General features: G+C 43.6%; 1 protein-coding gene across 1 annotated transcript in view; it reads left to right on the forward strand.

The window, feature by feature from the left end:
• Nucleotides 1–2,486: 2,486 nt before the first annotated feature.
• KCTD15 (potassium channel tetramerization domain containing 15) overlaps nucleotides 2,487–26,064 on the forward strand; it is a 38,702-nt gene continuing 15,124 nt past the window's right edge. The window contains exons 1-2 of the mRNA XM_009572704.1: nucleotides 2,487–2,504; nucleotides 3,927–4,102. Coding sequence (XP_009570999.1) covers nucleotides 2,487–2,504; nucleotides 3,927–4,102 — 194 coding nt within the window. The remainder of the gene's footprint in view (nucleotides 2,505–3,926; nucleotides 4,103–26,064) is intronic.

Below are 26,064 nucleotides of genomic sequence, written 5' to 3' on the forward strand. Positions count from 1 at the left end.
TTTTCGTTTCACGTCTTAAATGTGCATGAAGGAATTAAACTGCACGAGTGAATAACAGCATTAGTTTCAATTAATTTTTATCCTGGCAACAATAAACTTTAGAAACAAAGCGCTTTTACATCCTTAATTAGTCTTGCTTCCCATCTGTAGTCTTTTAAGTGCCTGCTCCTTGATTTAACTTTGTCCCTCCTTCAGAGCCGCCTCCTTTTTCATTCTTTTCCCTTTTTTCTCGTTATCCCTTCCAGACTGCTGCCTGTTTCTTTCCTGCAACCTTTCACCTCCCTTGTCCCTATCTGTCTGCTCTGCTCTGTGCAGTTTATTTCTACTGTATTTTCCCAACATCAACAGCAGTATTGGTTACCATGGCCCCGAGCTATGTGCAGAGGTGGGAAAGCTTCATCCGCCCAAAAGTTCTTACACTTTTGAAGTCTTTCTTTTAGTAGGATCTGAAATGTATCATCTAGAGTGTGTATTAAATGAACAGTATTCCTGAAGGCTTTAGAGCAAGAAAGGCAACACCCTGGAAAATTCTGCAGTCTTTCAGCATTCTCTGCCCTAGGGTTATAGCCCTGGGCACGGAGCTGAATGGAGCTCTTACAACTGCCTTCTGTTTACCTTTTATGGTTAAAATAACAGCTTAGCAAAGAAGCAACTTCATGGAGAAACGATTCAGTGAAATCATCTCAAGCTGTAGCAGCATAGCTAGTTTAATCACCCCTAGAGAGCTGAACAACTGTGAGCACAATGGGACACAAAATCATTTTGTGTGTAAATGAGCATGGCATTGTGATTATTTCACTTTGCATGGGCAAATAGTTTTTACAAGCAGTACTTACGCAGTTAGCTTAGAAAGGCAGAAAAAGATAAGCTGGCTCTGAAAGATCTTGGTGTGTAATGTTTGAAAAACTAAGTATTCAGATAATTTGGGAATCAGGCTCTATTGATTTTGCCTTCAGCAGGTTCCTGTGTTACTTATTAGAGCAGGGTTATTGCCTGTGCCAGTAGTTGGGATGCTGTATCCTGTTGTAGGCAACTAAAGAGCAAGGATTATTTTACATGGTTTAATAAATGAAGTTTTTTAGTGTTTCTGCGATATTTACCCTTAAGGTTTTAATTTTCACATCAGTATTAGAAAATACGTGCATAAAGACTTTCACTGGATAAATACATTTAGGATTTTGCTTTGTGCATAAAATAAGTACCTTACTCAGTGTGATGAATTTTAGCTGCATTTTACATTAAGAAGAGAAAGGAGTCATTAGAAATAGGGTTACAGTACCTTAAGAAATAGGGGGTACCTTAAGAAATATTTTTTTTGAGCAATCAGAGTGTTTTCAGTGCCCTTTATGTAGTGCTTAACAATTACGCCCTTTGATAATTTGCTTATATGAAAATGATTGAATTCCACAACTTTAATAAAAATGTAGGATTCATTTTTTTAATACACATCCTCTCCAACCAGGGGAAAAGCCTGTGTTTAATCCCCCTTCTTGTCCCCTCCCCCAAAAAGCCAGTGGCATAAGTATGAAAAGCCATAAAAGTTTGAGAACTATTTTAGCTTTCCAGTGATTTTCTATAATTAAGTGTTTTTTCAACACATGCTCTAGCTGAGAGATGCCAAAAGCAGAGGATTGTTCAAAAGGTCCCTCCAGTGAATAGTATAAATTAAATATCTACTGTGTGAGTATGGCCTCACTGAGAATCTCAGACTCTTTACAGATCAAGGAATTTACTGGTATACTAACATTAAACAAAATCCTAAGATAGCAGCAGTGTTTAAATATGCACAAATAGATTCAGATCACTTGATCTTTAGCTATCTGTGCATATTTTAAAATTGAAGTCTGTATTTCAAGACAAATGGTTAAATGTAAGATGCGTTTACAGAGGACTGGAAGTCCTTTGATTTCATTTGGAAATTGTAACAAGGGGTGCAGATGAGCCCTAATTAGGCACTTGTTTTGTGAAACTGCGTGAGATGCAGCTCCGTACCATGCGAGGTCTGTACCTTTATCATTAGTGATAATAGTTGGGGTCTGAACAAAGACAGGGTTGACATTCAGCCTGGATCTTCTGACCCTTTCATTTAAGTGAAGGAGTAGAGAGTGAACATGAGTTTACAGTGCTCTTTGGTAAGAAAAAAAAACCCTTTGTCTGTGTTGCCAGACAGATGAGGCACCCACAGATTAGTAAACAGGTCGCTAAAATACTATAGGTACTTACATACTAAGTTGTTTTTAAAAGTTAGTTCTTTTATTCATGCTATATGACATATTTACTGAAGATTGCCCACAACAGGCTCTTGTGGGAAACAAGAAAGCAATGTCTTCAGTCATGAAAGGATTCAATCACTTTCCTTGAAGGTGGTGCTGTAGTAAAAATGTTAATGCCCAATTTCACATCGGCTGACACAGAAGTCCTAGGACAGAGTTGGTATTTGCTTCGTGTTCAGTGCAGATGTCCATCCAGCCTCTGAAGAGAAAAGGATGTGGATTCATAATGGGGTGATGTATTTCTGTGCTGTAGATGGAGGAAATTCTTAGGAGCTAAGCAAGATGAAATACAGTAAATGGAGATGTTGTGATGACTTTGTGAAGCTGTCCAGATGTACTAAGATTTTTCAATCCCTTTCTAAATAGCTCAGAATTTTTCTTTACAAAGAATGTTGCTAATTGTGTGTTCATTGAGTGGTGTAGCCAGGATCTTGTGCAAAATACTGCTAAGAGAAAGAAGAGACCAGCTTTAGATTTCTAAGAAACATTGTCAAAGTAATGTGGGAGAAATGGGAATTCACTTTGCAATGCTGCATGTAAAGTGCTTGTCAAATGTAAGGAAGAGCCTGGATGCTTGGTAGCATGCTTGCAGAACAAAATACCAAGAAAATTAGATTATATTCAGAAATGTCTTCAACTATAATGTTTTGCATATGTTGCTGTACCCGTAAGGGGGAGAATGGATGGACATTTTCTTAAACTTTTATAAAAGGTTTTTTTTCCGTTTGACATGTATGCCGTCTATACCGATTTAACTGAAATCAGCTTTGAGACATACGCTTCATGCAGAATAAGCTGTGCTTTTCTTATAGAAGAGAATTGAGGAATTTTCTTTTGCTATGGTTGTCCTGTTAATTTTTAAGACATTCCAGTATTTTTTGCTTTGTACGTCAGCTGAAGATTTTTAGACTCAATTCAGAAATTTCACTCGCTTTCAAATATTATTAGGGCAGTAAACATTAGGTGGATTGTTGAATTTGTAATTTCACATGCCAGATTGTACAGTAATTTCTAACGTGTCTTGTCATGAAAGCATAGGTCAGTTTATATATCTTCCTGTTTTCACTGCTTCCAGGTATTAATTGCTTTCAGTTTGAAAGCTTATTAGTTCTTTATGTCTAATATTAAGGCTTAACTGAAAATTATGCATTTATTTCACAATTATTGAAAATAAACCAGAAAATTGATCTTAGTTTGATGTGAAATTTACTACATGTATAAACTAAATGCCTTAGGTACTGAGGAAGTCACTAATTTAGAGGTGTCTCGTTACTGAGACAAACTTGCAAAAACCCCTGAATCCCAATTCACAAATTGGTTATTCGTTTGTCAGGGGATATTTCACATCTAACACATAAGCCCGCGACCTTTAATTAGAATTTTGCAGTTTGTTTTATGCCCCTTGAGGCTGACACCTTGAAAAATTTTTTTCTTGATTTCTTATTGCTAATAAGCATCTTTCGCTTCCCCTCTGGTACTTTGAAGAAAATGATGCAAATACACTTAATTACAGTGGTGGCAATAATTTGTTAGCTGAATATGTGATCAGGCAGATGCAAAAATGATCTGATTAGATCTGTGATCACACTGGAAAGAAAGGTAGCACACTGCTACATTTAAGAGAAACTGTTCTTTTTTGCCTTCCCTTTGCAGGAGGGAAGAAGCATGTCCCGTCTGTCTCTAACACGGTCCCCGGTTTCTCCTCTGGCTGCTCAAGGAATTCCTCTCCCAGCTCAACTCACCAAGTCGAACGCTCCCGTGCACATCGATGTAGGAGGACACATGTACACCAGCAGCCTGGCTACCTTGACAAAGTACCCAGACTCCAGGTAAGACCTGGGTGTTTTCAGGCTCGCTGCCCATTTCTGTTCATTGCATAGAAAGAGGCATTTACCTGTGAGGAATATTTCAGTGCGAAATACGATTTATTATATATTCACCAGTTATGAATAATTCAGTTTCCGATTTATACAGTAACTTCACTGGGGTTCTACAGAAAAAAAAGCCTGTAAAATGTATGTATTATTTAGAGAGTTATTCATTTTTTCTCTCAACGTCTTCTGCACTCTGCCAATACGTTTGAAGCACCTGTTGGTGTGCTGCCCTAGATTATTTACAACTGCACCAAGCAACTTCTTTCTTTCAGATTTAGGGAAATAAAATCCGTTTTTTCTTCCTTAAGAAGACAGAACGGCTCTGTTACACTGGGACTAATGGATGCTTCTGTCGGCCAGCCAAAATCCTAACCTCAGTGGTAGCCTCAGTGTGCCTCAGTGTCAGCAGTCATTTCCTTTGGGCAGTGGCCGGCCAACCTGCTCTGTCTGCTCACAGCTGCAGATTGGATTGAATCTTTGCATGCTTAAAGGTGGCTGATTTGTGCTGGACAGGTTGGCGACATGTCTGGCAAGACTTATTTAGATCTGGCCAGTATTATCTCAGAGTAGACTCCAGATATGCCAAATTATGAATAGATGTGGCATGAAAGTATATTTGTGTATATGACATAGAGTCTCTTTATGATTTGCCTGGCTCCCAGTTCCATGGGGTACTGGGCGCCGTGAAGGATGGGGGATCCTGGGCAGCATCAGGCCTATGAAGGTAGTGTGGAAGGGACCGCTGTGTTAAGGGTTAAGGCACGTTCATTGGAGCAGTACGTTAAGACATACCTGATTTTGATTCACAGTTATGATCGCTAAACCAATTCAGCTTTTTGTCATTCAGACTGCTTGTTTTTCAGAAGGGTAAGTGCCTCCTGTGTAACCAAGAGAAGGTGTGGATGTACAGTGTCAGGGTGCCCAGCAGACTGGTTAAAGGAGGCACTATTGACTCAAAAGCAAACCAGAGCCCAGGTCAGCAGGTTTCATTGCCAGAGGTTTTGCTACCTGCATGGCCAGTATTTCCATAAGGGATAGGTTTATTTTTTTGGTATGACAACCAGTGTAAAGCTCTAGTTTCATTTGAAGATTTTTCTTTTAAAAGAACTAGGGGGTTTTGCACAGATTTGGCACATTCCCAAGCAATAAATGACATTTATGGAGACACCTTGAAACGCCTCTGATGTCATAAAGCATATGGCTGTGATTTCATTCCAAGGAAAGGGAGCTGCTGAAATTCTCTATGGAAAAGAAACAATTATTAAAATACCTATATTTTATGGCCAGGCCAAAACAATATGATTTTTCTGGACAGTATCTGTTTAATGATGTCTATGTGGTCCTACTTTAATCATAGAGAAGGAATCAGTTCAGTGGGGAGAGATTTGTAACAGAGAAGCAGACAAATGCTTCATGGTATAAAAAAATACAGAGAAGATTCAGCAGTTGTAATAGAGTAGCACATCTGTTTCCACATTTTAAAATATCACTGCTGACAATATTTTTAAAATATGCCCCATATCAGACTTACTTAGTAAAAGCTTCAGTTATGGAAGCTTTGGGAGAATATACGTAAAATCACAGATTTTATTTAAAGAGAATAGAGTACTGATCTAAAACATTTTTTTTTCTGTTTGATAAATAGCAAAAGCATATTTCTTCAGATTTTGTACTTTGTTTAAACTGAAAGCACAGAACTGTGACTGACCAGTGCTCATGTGCTGCCTGATGTTTTGCTGTGTACTGTCTTTGATTTGTATTGCTGTGTTATCTCGTAAGGCCTGAATGCTTTTTCAGCTGCTCAAACTTCAGTTCTCACTGGAGTAAGAGCTTACAGGATGAGACCTGTAAATCACATTTATTTTTATAGCAAAAGATAACCCTTTACCAGCATCCCAAGTAGGACATATTGCTACATATGTTAATAATTTATTATTTTTTCCTTTTTTTTGTGGGTTTTTTTTTTGTTTTCCTGCAGTGCTGAGAGGTAGACTTGGTTGGTTACCCCCATTGAGTCTGGCCTGCTCTCATTCCTGGTTAAGGCAAAGTACTTGCAGTTATTTCGGTGGGGGTGATTGGAGCTCCTGATGGTGCTTCGCTGCCCTGGTGTGTATCTTCCGTAAGGCACAGACTGTCTTCGCAGAGGTCTGGCTAGGAGAGGAATCCCGGGTCTCTCACAGGTGCAGGAGGAAGGAGATAGCTTTTCTGAGCAAGACATCTGGAAATAATGCCAGAGCACTGTTAGCTTATGCTCAGAGATAACATGCATGGCCACATATAGAGGCATGGCCATACTCATCTGCACACAGAACTTTGTGGATTATTTTGGACAGCATAGTAAACTCTAGGTTTGAGCGTGAGTTTAAAAGCTTCAAATCTAAGAAATCAAACAAATTTGTAGATTGTATTTCAGCAAAAGATGTGAGCATATGCTGAAATGCTTTGCTAAATCTTAGCTCCAGTCACATAAAATAGTTTGCGCTCACTAAAATTGAAAGCTGTAGGAATAAACTTCCTGTTTATTTGTGTTACAATCTCTCTTTCTCTGTGCTCCAAAATCTTAAGTAGGCTTTTAGCTTGTAGTATATACTGTACATGTATGTTTAAGGACACATACAGATTGTGAGCGAGTGTATAAATACTATCAGGGTATGCATACACAGAGACATCACATGCTAATGGAAAACAGAAAAAAAAAATCATCAAATTGTGTTTATCCTTCCATAATATTTTGAGGAGGCCCAGTCCTGTTAAGTCACGAACAACCTCAGTTCATGTTGACTTCAATGGGAGGGAAGAGCTCTCAGCAGCTTGCCAGATCAGGCCCAGCAGGAGCAAGTATAGGTATGACCAGTTCCTGCCTATACCTGCTTTCCAGTCACCCCTCTGGTATGATATAAATTACACCTGACAGCAGGCAGCGTGATACATTTCTTATTGTAATTTGTTGGGATTGACTGTGCTCAGCCCACTCAGCTGGCTCTGCTTGGCTGTTCCCAAGTTATGTGGTTGGCTCTAATTCGGGGAGAGAAAGGACCCGATTCTGGAAGTCTTGTCACATGAGTGAATGGCTGGTGATGTGAAGTCTGAGGCCAAATCTCGCATTTCAGTGATCCCAGAGTTGTTTCAGAGCAACTTAGACAAAGTCTTTGATGTTGTTTGTATTAGTGCAGCTGCTGTGAGAAGAGCATTTGTCCATTGATTAAATTTGCATAAGTAAAGGGTGCCAGATTAGGCATTTTAATGAGGGGGTAGACGCCCTCTTTCCAGTAAATTTTTATGGGCTACATAAATTCTCTCGTCTAAAAAGAAGAAAACTTGAGCAGCGCACAACTGATGTGACAAAGGAGAAGAGGGTTAAACAGCCGCTGTCAAAGATGGTTTCTAAACTGCTCACGCTCACCTTACACACTACTCTTACACACCTTTCCAATTGGCTTTTTGAATGAAACACCACACAAGAAAGCAAGCTGGCCTTTCAGAGGGTGAAAGGCAAGGCAGATGAGAAACATATAAAAGAAATTGTGATCAACAACAGTATAATGATGGTGGTCATGGAAATTGTCTCAGAAATAATATTAATCCCTCTTCCTGTAGCTTACTTGAGGCTGCTTTCCGCGCGTACCCAAAATTGCCATTAAAGTTAACAAGCTTTGGAGGTACAAGGAGGCTGATGTTGTCTTACCTGGATCTGAGGCTCGGTTTCAATAGTTTATTTTCAGCAAGTTCTCCCACCAAAACTCCCAACTCCGGTAGTTGTGAGTTACAGGTAGAAAGGAAAAAAAAAAACTTGAATTCAGTCTAGTGACACTTGCCATCAACATCTTATTTTTAAAGTAACTGGCTAAGTAGACAAATTACGCATCTTTGAGAGCATTTCCTCTAGAAATTCCATTCATGTTTTCACCCAGAGGACCTCTAAAGTAGCCTCTTCACACATTGACACTTGAATATGATTTATATGACAGATTGTAAAGGCTGCAAAAGCTCCAGCACATCTGTAAAGTGAGTTGCAAATTGTATTTATCCAAGGGAGTGAGACAATTGTTACATTTAAAAAACAATCCCACACCAAAAGTCCAAGCTCCTAATGCGCAGTCAGGAACACCCAAAGACATTGCCAAATCCTGCAGTCTTACTCCCACTGAACTCAGTGGCAGATGTCTCATTGACTTCAAGTGGAAAAGAAGTAGAAGTTCCAAATCCCTGTATACCACAGCAAGCCCCAGCTTCTTGATTTCACTGGAAATTTTGATACCACTTTGAATTTCTGTTAGAAAGCAGAACAAGATTTTTCATCAGAAGCCTGTCATTTTCGCAGCCCTGAATAGTGTTTTTAACTCAGAGACTTGCTGTGAGCTCTTTGTGAGTTGTTCTGCTATAAAAGGTAAATATATTTACCTTACATTCTTGGTTAATTAGTATTGGTTGTATAACCCTCTATTAAAGATAAGTATGTTCCTTTGTTCTAAATGTATTTATAAAAGCTTATGCTTTCCGTGGGTTAGTCATGTGACAAAAGCGAGCAGGAATAATTTTAATTGAAGCAGTGGCATCTAGGTGGGAATGGTGTGGGTGCACAGACCCCAGGGAGCCTCCCCCTGACAGTTCATAGCACACCATGTTTGGGACCTTTCTGCTCCCGGCCTTTCCTCTTCAGGAAAACGGAGCTTTTTGGCCGCACGGCCCAAAGCATGCTGAGCCAGTGCTAACATAGTGCACGTCCTGATCTCAGCTCTTGGGGCACCTGGGCTTTACCAGCCCCTTCTCTGGAGGCTCTGTCCTCCAAAGAAAACCAGCACAGGCTTTATTATAAACTGTTTCAGAAACCAATGACGTGACCTTAGCTATTACAGGACATAGTAGAGTTTTCCATACTCTATGCCCTTCCAAGTGAGGCATATCCCTGCCTCACTTTCCTCTGAACCCAGGGACTGTTTTGGTGATTTACAAAGGAGTCCCCTAAAGCATGTGTCTTCTCCTCTGAATGTTTCTTGTCAAAACAAACTGTCATTCTTGTATAGACCCATCTTCACACAAGCTCTCCTACCAAGCATGACCTTCTGGTTCTAGCTACTCTGCAGGTATCTGTGGTTTTTAATTCCCCTACCTTTTCCTCCATCTCTCTGGTTGCTGGAGCTCAGCACTGACACCTGAGATCTTGTGCTTCTCCCCCTTTTCCTGCAGTCACACCAGGCTGGACTGAGTTCAGGGGAATGCTTTTCTGCAAGTTTTAGGACCCCTGTGTTGTCCCTGACAGAACATGGTTGCTGACACCATATAGCCAGATACAGTGATTTCATAAGCTCAAACACACCTGCTACTGAGATCTACAAGACAGATTTTCCACATCATCCTTTACACTAAGGCCTCCGTACTGGCTCCTCCTCTGCACTTCTTGAGATGAAGCAGGGAAATTCTTAATTTGGATATGTTTAGGATATATAATTGTCCAGACTTAGCATACCTGAGAACATCTCACATTTCTTGCACATGTAGGATCTGTCCAGTGTCACTCTTACAATAACTTATGTGCTAATTTCCCATCAAATTTGTGTATTATTGATGTGTTACTGCATGAAAACAACGTTCAATTAGCAAATTTTGTTGCTTATCCCATGCTGGCAGTTAGGGTGTAAATTAGTCCTTAAACAAGGCCTGTACTCTGGACAGGTTAAGTAGAGTGAAGACCAGATTTATTCATAACCAGAGACTGTTGGTGGCTGCGAAAGAACCCATTCGAGGGCAGGATCCTGGTCTGGAGCAGAAGCGGTGTCAGCTCTCTTGGGCCAGCACAGCCTCCTGCCAGCCCCGTGCCGCAGCAGTCCTGCACTGCGGTATCAGTAGCATTCATCCTGACTTAGGTGTCTCCCAAATCTCTCCATGCCACTGCCATTCCGTGCTGCTTACCCACCCCACATCTGTATGGTGCCTTCAATGCCTCTCTCGTGCCTGCACACCTGCTAAATGACTCTTCTAAGCACAGTGAGGGATGTAGGCAAGCATGCTGCCATGGCACATTTCACCCTTTGTAAGGTACCACTCTTCCCACCGAGGTGAGTTGTTGAGCGTCCTGTCTGTGGGGTGACACCAGGCTCTGACACTCTGGAGCTATGAACTGTTGTATATTACCCAAAAGGCAAAGAGTTTCTGAGTTGGAGCCAGCAGCCCACATTCAGGCAAAGCGCTACAAAATGCACCTGCATGTGAGCTGCAGCGCAAAGCTCATTAATTTTAATAGGTATTGTGAACTTAAAATGTACACAGACTTTAAAGCAAAACACCTGAAGAGGCAGGAGCAAGTGTTTTTCCCGCACGTTAAAAATGCTCAGAGATGCAAGTTATGGGCACGGTGCACGAGCACCAGCATGGCAGCATGGCAGCTCTGCAGGGAGGGCTGAGCCTGCCAGGGCTCCCCGGGGCTCTGCTGTTGTTCAAGGCGATCAGATGTATGCTGCAGATGAGAACAAGTAAAAGAGCAGAAAACCAGAGGTTTTGGTTATATGCAGTGCCTTTTCTGAATTAACATAAGAATCTTCATGGGTATTAAAATAATTTTTGGTTTCATTTCATGCACCTGCAATTTAGAGATAAATCTTGCGAGTTTTTCTTATTTGGTTGTTGACTGGGCAAATCTCTCTTTGGTTTCCAAGGGAATTTTGACCAGCAGAACACGTAAGGAAAAAAATACTGTAAAAAGGGCCTTTCCCCTTCCCATCCTCTGGCTCCCCCCAGCCTGCATACAAGCCTGTGAGTGTTGCACTTACTGGAGTGAGAGCTGGACCGAGTGAAAGAACTCTTGTTCCCAGGCTACTGAATCAGATAGTGTAAAATGAACCAGTCCTTTCTCATCTGCAAAGCCAAGTATTGCTGTTTTGTATGGGTGCTGCATGGCTGAGGTCACACAAGGCCATGCACCACTTCGATAAGCTCTGGGAAAGGTGTGAAGCATTAGTTCCTATGGGCAGACGTGTTGCTGCTAGGATGCATCCAGCGCAGCTCCCAGGCAGCGTGCGTGGCAGAGCGCAGTGGGTGGAGGTGAGGAACCATTTCCTCTTGCAGACAGACTGGCTGCAGAAGCTACAGCGTCTGTGAGCACCAGGACATGACCTGTGCCAGAGGAGGGGTGCCTGGCTTGGCCGCTACAGGCAATAAAAATAATCTGTAATAGGGATGTAATTACAGCTGGGAATGATGGTGTTAGATACCCTGTCGCTAGCTTTCACTAATGGGAAAAAATCCTGGATTCAGGGTCTGGCAGAGCCCATGGGAGTACACCGTGATAGCAGATGTCCCTGTGTTACCCAGGGCTGTTGTTGCACAGCTGGAGCGGTAGCTTTGGTGGTAGAGGAGAATGATCCCTGTAACCCTAACCCTTCAGTCCAGTGACTTGGGGAGACAGGAGGGAAGGAATTTATATGGAAACTGATTCTTCAGACCTGTCTGTGTCCACCTCTCCAGGATCTCCTACTAACTAGCATGTAGGGAGCCACAACAGCTGAGCTCACTGCTGTAATAAAAGTGTTTGCTCCTTACTGGACTTCATAACCGCAGCTTTGCCCAGCACAGCCGCTACCCAGGGACTGCCCGCAGGCTCTGGAGAGGAAAGCAGAGTTTACCCTTTGGGAGTACAAATCTTACTGTAATTGGGTGCTGATATTGGGCCCCATCGATGAATGAATTATTTGTTTGTTTACTTAGAATATTTGATGAAACGTACAAGAAAATACTGCCTAGCTAGTTTCTGATGAACACTTTTTCAGAAATTACTGTTTCTTTGTATACATTTACAGACTGGGTTGTATGGCATAAATGGGTGTTACGGCATCTAGGAGGGGGCAGACCAAGCTAGTCATGGAGAGGAGAAGGTAGCACATCACACTTGTCTGACTTACAGAAATAAAATAATGACTGTGTTCCTACGCCTGGCACAGGCTGCTTAAAAGCCCTGAATTTGAGAAAATTGCACATTCCTATCCAGATACTAGCTTATTCGGCTCAGCTAATCAAAAGGAAGAAGAAGCTTCTCCGTGCAGCTCGTGCAGCCTGGCTGTGGTCAGGAGGGATGTCACTTACAGCCTCCAAGAGGAGTCCAGAAGATGAATGTTGAACAGTGTCTCCAGTACCTTTGGTGCAAAACTCAGCTGACCTTGTCTCCTTTTCTGCTCTTCCTTTCTTCTTCTGCAATGATAACATGACTGTAGCTGAGTTACACTTAGCACATTAATAATTCCCACCCTTCCTGCTTACAACAGGTTGAAAACTAGTCTGGTTTATTAAAACTCACAAAGATAACCCAGTAGACAAGGAGACCCAAAATTCAACTTTGTTTTGTTTTGTTTAAGCACTCTATAGGAGTTTGTGAGGTTAGCTGGTCAAGTACTTTGTCGTTTCTTTCATTGTTTCTTTTGCTTACCACTCACCTGACAGGGCACTTTGGTGCCAGCAGCACAATTTAAGTATTTTTCAGCAGTCATTTTCAGGGCGGTAACGTGAAAAGCAGTAGCAGCATATTTTGAGAAACCACTCCCATAGGATGCTGTGGAAGTAATATGTCTCCTCCTTTCATGTGCTGCTAGTGGAGGCTGTTTTTCTGCTGACGAGCATGGGGTAAAGTACTGCACCTGTGCTCAGATTCACAGTTGTAGTCACTTTACACTTAAAGCAAAGGGGAATCTCCTTTATTGATTGCTTCTTCATGTGCTGTGCATCCAGCTCCCTCATCGCATGGAGAGAGTTATGTAAAGATGCGGATTCGGTAGCTTTGTGCTGGAAATCATATCCTGAGGTCACAGCTAACCACCATACCAGTGGAGCAGATGAGGCATTACCTCTTCATATTTGGTCTTTGAATACGTGTCACTGGTGTTTGTCTTTTGATTTATAAACTTTCAATTTATAAAGACCCTGCAATGGCAAGTAGACCTGGTCTGCTTAGGGGGATATTTCATGAACTACTTAGGAAGTTTATAAAACAGACTCCCTAGATTATGGAGCAAGGGGGTATCTGTTTTGTAAGGAACATGTTATGAAATGAATTTGTCTCTAGGCCTAACTTAATTATTTTAATGATCCCACTGGTGGTTGTCGTAGGTGTCGTTCTGTGTATATATTGTGACCTACATGCTTGTGATCATTTATGAAATCGAAGATTTAAAAATACATTGGACCTTATTAATTCTTTGCCTACTTCCACTGAAATAAATGGAGATGGTTTGGATATTGGTATGTTGGGCCAAATTTCTTTTCCAGTGAAGTCAATGAGAGTTTTACCATAAGCTTAAATGGAAACAAAATAAGCCCTATTCTTTTAGAAAACTGCCCTAATAATAAACCTGGCCAAAATAATCCCTAGTGTAACCCTGTTGACCCCTGTGGAGTTACACCAGGGATGTATACTGATGTGATGTGTGGAGAGGAGTTACAAGAACCTGACCATTGTAGTGAAATGCTTCTGCTGGGTATCCACAGTCTCAAAAACATCGGAAGGTGTAAAACCAACAGGCAGATGAAGACAAAGCATCGTGCACTTACGGGTGCATGCATGTACCTTTTCTGGTCAGATGGCCTTCCCAAAGAGATGACTGCTGGTTTTGAAGGAGTTACTCCAAATTTGTACCTGTGTAACTGAAATCAGAATTAATCTATTCATGGGTTAATAAAACCTTTAAGAATAAAGTGCATATTTAAATAGAAGAAATATGCAGGCATGCAAACACAGGATTCATATGTGAAAGCATAAGGGAGGCTAGATCTCTCGAGCACAGAGTAACAAGATGTGTGGAGGGTGCCAGGCTGTAGCTGACACAGGTCGTGCCCCATGCTGCTGCTAGCCACATTGACTTTGCCAAGTTTCTCTGTTACATGAAATGTAATAAATTGATGAGTATACCTAGTCCTTGCAGCACATCAGCTTGTTCCCTTGTGCTGTGCTGATATTAAATGCATAATCTGATGACTGAAACAGGTAAGTATTGTCAGTCTCTCTCATCCCTGGTATAACTCCCTTGATAGAGAGTTGCACCAGGTTGGTGGCTCTCCTAACCCAGTTTGACAGCTGGGAGAAGCTGCAGAGCTGGAATTAAACTGTGAAGTTATAAACTCGTATCTCCATGCTCTGTCCACCAAACTGCCTACTCCTTCACTTCATCTGCTGTGATTAGCATGTACTTCAATCTTTTGATGCTTAAAAAAGAAATGACACCTGTAAACATTTTAGAGGGGTTTGTTTTTTGTTTTTACCTGATTTGCTCTCACTTGAAACTCTGCCAGGCAGGATGATTATTGGCTTCACATGCATGCATGATTGCATTCCTTATTGATGCAGTCATTGTGACAACTGCCTGCCTGTCAGAGCTGGGCACCAGGACAGATAGGCTGAGCAGAAGTATTCGGTGTTCACCTGCACTGTGTTGATTTCGCTCTACTGCAGTATGGTGTGTGTTCAAAGGCTAAAATTGCTGCTTTTTTATCTGCTGAGGACCACATAAAGCAAAACCTGAAAGGAGTCCTGCACGTGGATGCTGGGAAGCTATTATGCAGCATTTGCACCGTTACTCTTGGTCAGACTCAGAAGGGATCAGTTGGCAAGCATTGGAAACTGAGATTTGCACCGTAAAGCTGAAACGCTGAAGGAATCCCAGTCCAAAGGGCAGGCTCCCGTTACGCCTCTCTCCTAATGGAGTGCAGATGCTACCAGGTAATCCGTTTAGATCTGGTAGAAGCTTTTGCAGCAGCAAATCTCTCTCTTGAGAAAGCGGACAATGAAAACCAGGGACTCTTTTTAACCTCTTTGGTGTCATACTGTGTTACGCCAACAAGTTGTACCAGTATGATTTACACCAAAGGCTGCAGCTTTGGCGTTTGGGGAATGTGGTGTGCCTTCCAGGAGACCGCTGCCTAAATTCTGCTGTTGCAAAACTTACGAACAATTTCACGGACAAATTTGGCTAGTGGAACTCCATGGGAACCAGTAGATGACAATAGAGAAACTGGGTCCTCTGCTTGTGCTGGGGTTGTCTGGGAGGGAATGAGGGCTGAATTTGGGCCAGTAGTACTTAACACTGCTGTTGAACGAGGAAAAAATTCAATGACCACTTTTTAATTTTACAGAGGGGAAAAAAAATCACACATGGATTTGTAACCAGTTCCAAACATATTTCCTCTTCTGTTCACATCCAGTTATATTCTGTTTGCAGATGCGAGGGTTAAAGCGGAGGCCTGCTTCTGCTTTCAATTAAATCAAAGGATGTTTTGGCCTTGATTTCAGTGGGACCAGAATCAAACCCATGACCATAGTATTGCATTTAAGAATGAATCTCTTGCAGTCACTAAAAAAGCCAGGTTCAGCTTTCAGTACCTCATCAGAGTCCAACAGTTAACGGTTTTCTTATTATTTCAGAATTTTTGCCAAGCTTAATTCCACAGGGCGAGCATTTGCTGTGCAGCAGGTGTATTGCTCTCTCCTTCCTGGGTGCGGGTTCCCTCTCCGTAGCCTCTAGACAAGGGCTCCTGCTTTTTTCGGGAACGTGGCTGCAGAACCGGGCTCTTCCTAGTGGATGTGTTGGTGGGTCATTTCCTCTCTGTCCCTGCTCTTGTCCAGCTGCAGTAACAAAAAACCTACTGGAAATTCCTCTTCGGTTCTGCCTTTCATCTGCCAACGGCTCGGGCTCACCAGCAAAAACTATTACACAAGTCTTCCTACGTGGTGTGGATATAAGGGCTTTGCTGGCTGTTTTCCTTTCAAAATAGCTTTTTAACAAATCATTCTTGACATATTCAGTTTCTTTAAGTGAACAGCCAGGAAAAATATATTGGGTACAGGTTAAACAAATGTAAGAATAAACAGGAGCATCATTCATTAATCATTTTAAGTGTGGTAACAAAAGTATGGATAGAGAGAACTGGATGCAACTTCCCAATCACATACATGCTTGTACAGAATTATAAGCAGTTACAGTCTGCCTGTAACTCTCTGCAATGTCTTTGTGCCAGAGTGAGCAGTGTGAGCTGTACCGGAGGTGTACAGTAGTATAATTGCAGCAGTTTTGCATTCTGGGACTGGGCAAAATTAGTGTAGTTTACTCACTGGAGGGCAGAAGGATGGGCTGCAGGAAAAGCAAATAGAGGAAGAATGTAAGATAAGCTGTTTTTTTCCGTATTATCATTCTCAGCAACAGAAGAGCTTTACCAGTTTAGCGAATCAGCACCCCAACCAACTGCCCAAGCAGCGTGGGCAGTTTCTTCTAAGCAGAAAGCTAATTTACCACTATCCAGAGAGGCTGGAATCATTCCTATTCACAGCAGTGGAGTGTCCAGATGCAGCAGAGGCAGGTGAGGGTCGCCTGGTGTTCCTGCTCGTCCCATACAGTGCGGTGCTGCAGAGTCCTGGGCAGCCCGTGCCTGGGAACTTTTTTCTATGGATCTGGAAATAAAAGAATTGTAGGAAAAAGCTGCTTAGCTTTCGTTTATCTGGGATGAGAAGTAAAGGGCTGTGGCTCAAGGAGATTAAATACTCTAGCTGTTTGCACGAGCAGCAGGTACCAAAGCGAATGTGTTAGCTGTCACCATTTACACTTTATAAAAGGTTGTGCAGCCCTTGAGTATCCATGCCTCTTTCTCCTGCTGTGTACTGAAACGTACTGGTTTCACAGCACCCACACATGCAAAAGATGCGGAGGGCCAGACTCGCACTGTGAAAGGTAAATGAGTTACATTTGAAATTTTCCCTGCCTTCACCGAGTCCCACTGGGAGTTTCGCTCTTGACTTCAACGAGTGAGGATTTAGCCCATTTATATTAAAATAAAACTAGTATCTGCATGTTTTCCAACCTCCCATCATGCCCAGTTGTACAAGGGTGATGTTAATGGAAGTAATGTCCAGATCTAGTCAGATTTGAAAATCGTAGTAAAAATACCGAGTTAGCTTCTACTTGAAGTTACAGCAAGTAGGTGAGGTGAAAGAGAGCTGGCATTTGGTGCAACCCTGTTCTCATCAGGGCCCTCACAGCACCATGATTTAGGCGGAAGGGATGGTTAAAGGAGTAGCAAGAAAAGGCTTGTATAGGCAGGAATGTTTTATTTGAATTGTGCATCTTCTCATGTATTAACAACTTAATTCTGTTGAGTGCCCGCAACTCCCACAGAGCTTGAACTGCAATGCAGTTCTTGCAGGATTGGGACCTTTGGGAAACTAGGGAATGCTTTGCAAAACTAAGATGCTAGTTTAGAAATTTGTTTTAAATTAAAGAATTTTTGTTCCTGCATTGATTTTCATGGCCAAAATTTAGTGTAAATTCTCTGTTGAGAAAACAGGAGAGGCCAAGAACCCTTGCAGGGTTCAAATCAGAGCAGCAGCAACAATGGCATAATAAAAATAGGATACTTTTAGCAATATAAATTTGTATTAATATTTTTAATCTTCACCAACTGTTTAGAAAAAAGTTGAGTTAGAATGAAGTAAAAGACACAAGAAGAGCAAAAGTAACCTGAACTTCATACTGGAAAAAATGATACTACTAGAAATCCAGCTAACATGTGCTTCTTTAACTTCAAATGTAAGTCCACAATTTAAAATTAAGAGAGGAATTCCCAAATAGATAGGTATTACCTACAACGTATGAACTTTTTGTGCAGTTACCTGAACTTCAGCATATTTCACCAAAAGGATAATATTTAGCTCCTACTGCTAACAAGTTCTGTGTTTTGAGGGTTCATATTATATTGTAATATTATTTGGTTAATTTTATTAAAAATATGCAAGTCAGCCAGACTCTGCCCTTCTCACTCTCCCCAAGTAGTTACTGCGTGTTAGGAAGAGGGGTGGCAAAACTGGCCTATCTTGAACTACAGTAACTGCAGCCTCTCCGCTTGCGTTGGGCTGCCGTGCATCTGCGCACCCGCCATGGCCAAGGCCTCTGTTCTGGTCATGGTTACTCCAAAGCAGCTCAGCCAGACCAAATGAATGCAAACAGTATGGTTAAGCATCAAAAAATTAGGGGAGGCTGTTTGTCATTGTCCCTGTTACAAAGAACGAACAAGCCATGTCAGTGGCACGTAGGGAACTTTTAATGGAAAAATGCAAATTGTACCTGTATTTGAAAGTCACATTTTTTTCTTGCTAAGCACAGCAAATGCATTTTGTGACTGACGACTTAAATAAATGTGGTGGGATGCTGATGTGTGTAGCGAATGAGTGCCATTCTCTCTGTATGTGTCTACTTATCCTGCCTATAAATGTGGTTATATGCCGAATGCAATGAAAGGATTCGTAATACAGCAATTAACATACTAGAAACTGTTTGTTTAGTGAAGTCTTTTTATAGCTGTTAAAATAACACACTAAAATATACAAATGCTACTTTAATAAGGCAAAATAAAATCATTAGTCTGACGGAGGGCTGGATTCTGCCACCGTTACTCATGGCTAAGCAGCGCATTGCTCCTGAGCTGTTGACTCCCCATGAGACGGGTAGCAGAAGCAGGGCCCTGGGAAACAAACACGCTGCTGATAAATTTGGGATGAGTGGCTAATGCTGATGGGCCTAATCCCAATATCCCAGTGAGGTGAAGGGCTTAGGGTTAATACCCTTGTAAACCTGGTGGGAATGAAAAGCCTGGAAAGGAAAGCTCATGGGAGCCTCAATTCCCTTAGTCACTGGTCTGCTCGTTGTAATTGTTTGGCCACTCCTCCTCCCTCAAGACCTGATGGGATGCTTGGCTGCATGGATGCAGGAGCAGGGTGGCTCTTGACTACCAAGAGAATTTTTTAATGCAGGAAAAGACACTGGCTTCTCTACCCGGGATTAGTGTTTCCAGTTTCTTGTCTTAACTGCTAACTTACGTGTAGTCAATACTGTTTTTACAAATTAAAAAATAAGTGTCATGTATCAAAATCTAAAAATACATATATATTTCCATGAAATTATATATCAAAGTCACCCGCCAAAGTGTCTTAAGTGTGGAGATATGCTGTTAGCAACAGGCAGAAGAGAAAGAGCTGTAGGATCTCTTATCCTTACCATGAATGCTTTGTGGTATTTCAAAAATAATAGGCAATTTCCACTTCAGTGGATTTTATTACCTGTTGCTTCAGTGGACTTCAATTGACAATAATAGAGAACTGAAAACATAATTGTCCATGCCTTTGTTTTAACTACAAAATTCATTACATACCTAATTTTGCTTTTTAGTGATGATACAAAAAGAAAAAAAAAATCCTTCCAGAACTTCCTAAGAATGATTCTGCATGGTAGATGATAATGTTCTTTCTGGATTATTGACTTTTAAAAATACATGTTGATACTATATAGACTAGCTCTGATCTATTGCAAAAATAGATATTCTAGCCTGAACAGCAAAATATGAAGTATTAAATCTAGGTAATAGATCCTGCAGTTCCTTCAGGTGCTTAATAGTTAATGAGTGTAATATCCTTCAAAAGCACTGCAAAGTGAGCACATGGCTCAAAAAACTCCTATGGCATTCCAGGATCAGCATTGGAAGGCAGGAACAGAAGGTTATAGGAATTGGAAATGGATAAACCTGTTACCTTGTGAGTTACCTCCTCCATTCCTCTGCTGAGATCGGCCCGTACTACTTGATGCTCTTGTTAAAAATTGAGAGAGGGGTTTTGTGGTTACAGGCTATGGTACCTTCATTTGGTTCTCCCAGGTCAGTTTTGTACTTGAATATCTGTGGTTGCTCACTTGTGCCATCAGGATTGAAGGGCCCGGGGCTGAGCGATGCGTGTACGGGCACTGTAGGACACTGCCCTGCCGAAACATGGGTGCTCACCCTGGTCTTGTAGGAGTGGTAGGAGAAGGAGTCAGTGGTCGGGGTGGCTTGAGCACGCGCGGAGTGGTGACCTGCCTAACACTGCAGGCTTGATGCCTGCACCCCATTTGGGACTGGAAGCTGGTACCTGATCTGGGCTTACTTATGCCAGAAACCTCCTTTGGGGCACCTCTCTGAGTCTTCAGGCACATGAACTAGTCCCAAAGCACATGTGGCTGCTTGGATTTCCTAGTTTGCAGAGCAGCAGTTTATACCCCCAATTTAAGACTCGGACTCTCCCACACACACACTTTTTCCCATCACTGTACAAATAAAAGATTTAAAAGATGCTTAAAACAAAATTCTCCCCATCTGAAACACCCTCCAAGCCAAGTGTATGCCTGAAGCAATCTGAGGTGGTCAAGATGTTATCTTTGATTAAAATGGAAACTGTGGCAGAGCCGTAAGGGCGAAGCCCGCGCAGTTTCTGCACCCTGCCGCAGCCCGGTTGTGTGTGCACAGACCTGCGCTGTAGACAGTGCCTCTCCTTAGCACTATTTTCCCATAATTGGAGAAGGGCTTAAAATCACTGGTCAGGTAGCAGGGTGTGAAGGTACGGTATAACCATACAACAGAGCTTTGTTTATGGACTTTCACGCTAATTATAGCTGAAGTTTTAAATTGAGGCAGATGAGAAAACTTACTGCAGCCAGATACAACCTTTAGCCACGTTCCTTGCTGTACAGGGCGTGAGTGAGCATGTGTCCTGGCAGAGACAACGTTTTAACGTCTCTCCCTCATAACTACTGTCAGGCCAGAAGGCAGAAGACACCCATTTGCTCCTCAGCTGGGTTATCCCTGTCCTCCTCTGGCCAGCCCTGCCTGCTTTTGGGACGGGTTGGTTGTTTCAACATACCTCCCTGGGGAAAGCAGCTGCAGGTGCTTGCTTTGCTGGGAACTTGTGCACAAATTCAATCAGTTTTACAGTAAAAGCAATGGAAATACGAAAAACACTACTGTAAAGATCCAGCAGCATCCACTGCCCACCCCAGACCGTGCTGCTGCAGCTGGGATGTAGCAGTGCCAGCAGAGAGCTGGCTCCTGGAATGCTGGCACTGGGTAGGGCACAGCCGCTGCAGTGGCTTTCCAGTTATCTTTTCCAGCAGTTACTTTCTTGTGATGGGACAAGTAACAAACTTACTTATAACAGACATAGCTATGTGGGCAGCAGTGCCAGACACAGTGTAAGGCGCTTTGGTCTCTCAAGCACCTCTGCTCCAGTTCACAGCATTTTTTCTTTTCCAAGCAGGTAACAGTATCTATCCTACCCACCTTGAGCAAATATTTAAGAGATAAGCAGCACTGTTTGTGCTCAGCAGCAGTGACTGGACTCTGCTCGTACACCTGGGACACTTTGCTAACGTGTTCTGCGGGGCAGCTTCAGGTCACGCGTGGTGTCCCGGCTGTAAACAACCCTCTTCCTCCTCTCTGCAGCATTTCCCACAACCTCTGCCTCCTCCAGCTCCCCAGCAAGGCCCAAGAGTCAAGTACAACTGACAGCCGCCATATAAAACACAGGGAGAGCTGCAGAGCTCATGTCAGCTTCGCTGTGCATTTGCGCTGAGTGGAGCAGGAGGGTGCACAGAGGAGTGGCAGGTACAGCGGAGGGCACCAAGTGGAGCACAGATCTGTGTGCTTGCAGCACCCTTGATCAGGCATTTCTCTCTTCTTCCCCTCTCCTCCCATAAAATTAGGAGAGAGACACATTTTAATGACAGTTTGCTGAAATGTGCAATCCCTGCTGATTTGACATTGGGCAGAAAAAGTGTCTACAGAATCAATTTTTAATAAATGTAAACAACTAAATTATGAATGACAAAAATATCATTGAACAGTTAAATATTAATCACATAATTACTTAAATTAATACTTTTAGTGCAATGTTGTGATAGAGAGTTTTACTTACGCGGTGTCTCTGTGCTGGCTGGGCGGGTGTGCGGGGGGGACAGGACCGCAGCGGTGCCCCCGGCGGTGGGGCTCGGGAGCGGAGGGCTCTGCTGGTGCTTGCCGCAACCCCAACTGCTGGCTGTCCCACAGGTCCTACAATATTGGATGCTCCTCTTAAAGACTCTGGAACCAGAATTATTAATAAAGAGCTTCAAAAAGAGAGCTGTCAAGAAAATGGCTAAACTGGCCCCAAACCAGAAAGCAACCCCCCCAAAAAAACCTCTCGTGTCCCAGTGTGCTGTTAAACCCCCCAACAGTGAGTGTGTGATGTGCAGAGCCGCGGCTACGCTCAGTGATGATCTTGGGAAGACTGAGGGTGCTCCAGAGGGAGCTGGGGTGCAAAAAGCCCTGGCTGCTTCTAAGATGGAGTTGGGTGAGTTTATGAAAGAGATGGTGTACCGCGAAGTTGGGGGCTGGAGTCACTGCCCTGTGGGCCCCATCTGTGCTCCCATCTTGCGCTGCAGGGACCTTGTGTGGTAGAAAATTGGGTGGAAGTGTTACGGGGGCAGGGGGGGTAGCAGCAGCCGTCTGTAGGTACTTGCACACAGCACGCGGCTTCCTCCCCTGCCCAAGAAACTAAGAAAAGAATTTACTGGCGCTCTTGTCCTTGTGGGTTGGCTGGCTGCGTTGTTTGTTTTTAATCTAATAAAAGGAGATCTTAATATCATAGTAAAATCGGTACAAAGCTAGAAACTCGCCCCTTGGCGTTTTGGCGAAACATTATTGAAAATGTAAAAGCCTTTAGCAGAAACAACAGAAGCACAAAGAAATTGTAGAAATAGGATCAACAGGTTGTGTTCTGGATGTTGGGAGGAGCGGGGAAGAGCATCCAGCCGGGGCTCAAGGTGCCAGTGAGACCCGCTAAGCTGAAAGCCTGATGCCAGCCCCGTCGTGGCTCTGCTCCGCAGGGACATGATCCAGCAATGGCCAGGAGCAGGGGTCCTGCGGGGGTCAGGATGGGCAGCATTGCGGAGCGGTGGCTGGGCGGTATGGAAGAGCACATTGCCAGGAGGGCAGGACCAACTAAGGAGGAGAAACAGACGGCTGGGAAGAGCCGTGCACTGGGAAGATGGTATGAGCGTAGTGGGACCTGGCCAGTGGAGGCAATGGAAAGGCAAGCTTGCCATCCTCAGGCTTGCAAGTACTTGGATTGGTCCTGGCTCGGTCTGCTCCCTGTCTGGAAATTAAATCTTGTATAGGAATTTTAAGAGTGTTTTTAAATTACTAAGTGAAGCATCTCTTGCAAAAGGTGGGAATGCTCAGACTCACCCATTGCTGTAGGATCCAAGTGCAGCTCTTTTTGCCTCATCTCTGTTTTCCTGTGCCTTCCAGCTCTTCACAAACATCACTAGACGCACCATTCCCGCGTGCCATAAGCAAGTGCCTCCTGAAAATGCCATTACCCAACTTGTCCACCAGTACAATACTGAGCATCATCACCACTCATAAAAACAACCATTTTCGGGCTGACCATTGCCCAATCTGAGAGCTGCAGCCGCTCCCCATGACTTTAAGTCGCATCACATGGCGGGGCGCTGGAGGGAGCAGCTTCCTGCTGAGGCTGTCAGCCAGACTGGTACCTAATTTCTGATTGAACATCAACACGTTTACACAGTGCAAAACCATTCCCATCCCCTTGCACTTGCCGACTTTCTGGCTCTCTGACAGCCTGTGCGCATTTTGCTTCCGCTTTTCTGCATGTGGCGTTTTGTTCTGCCCGCCCAAGACCCATTCGCTGAGTACGTGAGGTCCCGGTGGGGCTTGTGGAGCTGCCCCCTGTCAGGCGAATTTTCCGTTCAAAGCTGCCAATTGAGTTCACTTTGTGCTCTCACAGCGTTGCGTTTTCTGATGGACTTTCTACAGGTACGGTTTATAGTGGCGAGAGGGGAGAAGCAGGAGCGCTTTCCATACGCAGCGTTACAACATGCTGCAGTGAAGTTGGTTCTTGGAACATAGCAGCCCCCTAAAACGTCAAATAAATCCTTAAACTATTCATCACACTGTTTTTGGGGTGGCAGTTAAGTCTTTCAACACTCTGCAAGTTTCTTTCCCCAGCAGTAATTTCGCTGGTGAAGAAATACAGCTCAGGGCACTCCACAAAGGCCTCGAAATTCATGTTTTGTTTTCATTACCAAAAAAATGCTTCACTACATTAAAGAGTGGCCCATTAAAATTTTGTACCCTGTCTTCCCTGTGCCCTGTCATTGTTGGCAAACCTTCCCCCATACACGCGGCAGAGCCAAACAGCAGCCGGCATGTTGCTTTTGTAGACTTCACAGAGAAAGGACAGCGAAGGGGAGGAGGTTTAAGCCACAGCCCAGCTTGTTTAGGTGCAAGATCTCAAAACTTCCAATAGCCACGCAAATTTACTCAATAAATGTACTGTACTGAACCTTAAGCTGCTCTATCAGTGTTTCCTCTGCTTTCAGTCTAACCGAGCACAGCACACTGGCCCATCATGTGCATGTCTAAGGAAACAAATTAACTGGCTGGTTCCTGGAATAAAATTCAGCACTGTACAAAGCAATATATTTAACCGTCTCAGGCAAATAGCCCTAAAATAACAACGAAAAAGAAAACAATGCATTACTGGAGGCTTACTGAACCTTGGGATTATATAAATTAAATGTTGCAGCATGAACTGGATGGTGTTTTCTGATACCGTTGTAAAGCTAGATGTTGAGGAAAAACAGTAAACGTATTATAATTAGGGTTTAGGGGAGCATTTGGTTATTCTCATAACTCACTCAGACTAGCTGAATGCTGACACAGGCACGAGAGCAGGCAGTAAAACCTGGAGCTTGCTTAAGAGCGCAGAAGGGTTTTTAGCTGAATTCAGTGGGAACTTGCTAAGTCCAGTTTTATTTAATATCTCCACAGTTAATTTAGAAATAAACAGCACGTTAATTAAATTTGCAACTAAATTAGCAAGTTAGAAGATCAGACCGAGGTGCAGCTGTGGAGAGCAAATCTCACCGTCTTGCATGAACCACAACCCAAAGCAAGCAGCGTGGGGCGCAGCTGGAAGCACCAGCACTGCGGGTGGCGGCGGGGGAGCAAACCTGCCCCTTCCCATCGCCGGGGTGGGTGTGCGCCTTCCCCAGCCAGGCTGAGGTCTCACATCCTGCTGCTGGGCCAGAAATCTTGGGGTGGGGTGGTGATGCTGGAAGGAGGGAGGCAGGGAGGCTGCGACTGCGGCATCCGCCAGCAGTGTTGGCCGTTGCCTTTGGCAGGGTTTGGTGAGCTCGTTATCCACGGCAGGGGAAAGCCCTGCCCTGGTCACAGCGAGGGACACGGGGGGATTGCATAGCTGAGTCGAAGGGACGGGCCGACAGTGAAATCCAGCAGGCTGCGGGATAGTCTCTATGGGAAATGGAGGAGTCCTCACTGGCAGGGTTATTTAAGACTTGACTTTGAAACACGAGACACTGTGCAGTTGGGAACAATGCTGCACTGTCAGAGAGATGGACTCAATTACTTAATAGGTCGTTGCTGTCTGTCTCCTGCGATTTTCCTTTCAAGAACATATATTCAGCTGGGTTATTTCTCATGGGAAGACAAAGCGTTCTGAGAGAAGCCAGGCATTTGGAGGGGAGAGGCGGGAAGAACGGCAGCCAAGCAGATGCCCGGTTTGCTTTCTGCAGAGCATGCTCCTCAGGATGTGGAGAAAGCTGGAGTGATGTAGCTGATGTGGTATTTTGGTCCTGTAACCAGCTGATCCCCCGGTCTCATAGATCTCACTTCGTTTTCTTGGCTCACGATAGATTTGCCATGTTGCTTTCTTCTGCCGGACTCTGATCCCCAGGACTACTGGTGGTGGGACTGTGGTCCCACAGGCAGTGCTGCAGATGCTGCACGGGCCATTAGTTGCTGGTTTGACAAAACATTCAGCGTTGGGTAGTCACTTACCCAGCACTGACATGTCCATACAGCTCATCTTGGTGTATGGGCAGCCGCTCCTCTAGCACGGGAAGGCTTTGATGGCGTTTGGTCAAAGTGACAGCTAAGCTGGAGGAAAAGCTCATGGCCAGGAACCCATCTCCGAGTAACCATTCGGTTCTCCGTTAGCAGGACGTGGTGGACAGGGGTGTATAACGGAGCCGGTGATGTACATTCTCACCAAAATTACTCTGCCA

This window comes from Fulmarus glacialis, unplaced genomic scaffold (genome assembly GCF_000690835.1).
Source record: "Fulmarus glacialis isolate BGI_N327 unplaced genomic scaffold, ASM69083v1 scaffold33042, whole genome shotgun sequence".
In the NCBI taxonomy this organism is placed as follows: domain Eukaryota; kingdom Metazoa; phylum Chordata; class Aves; order Procellariiformes; family Procellariidae; genus Fulmarus; species Fulmarus glacialis.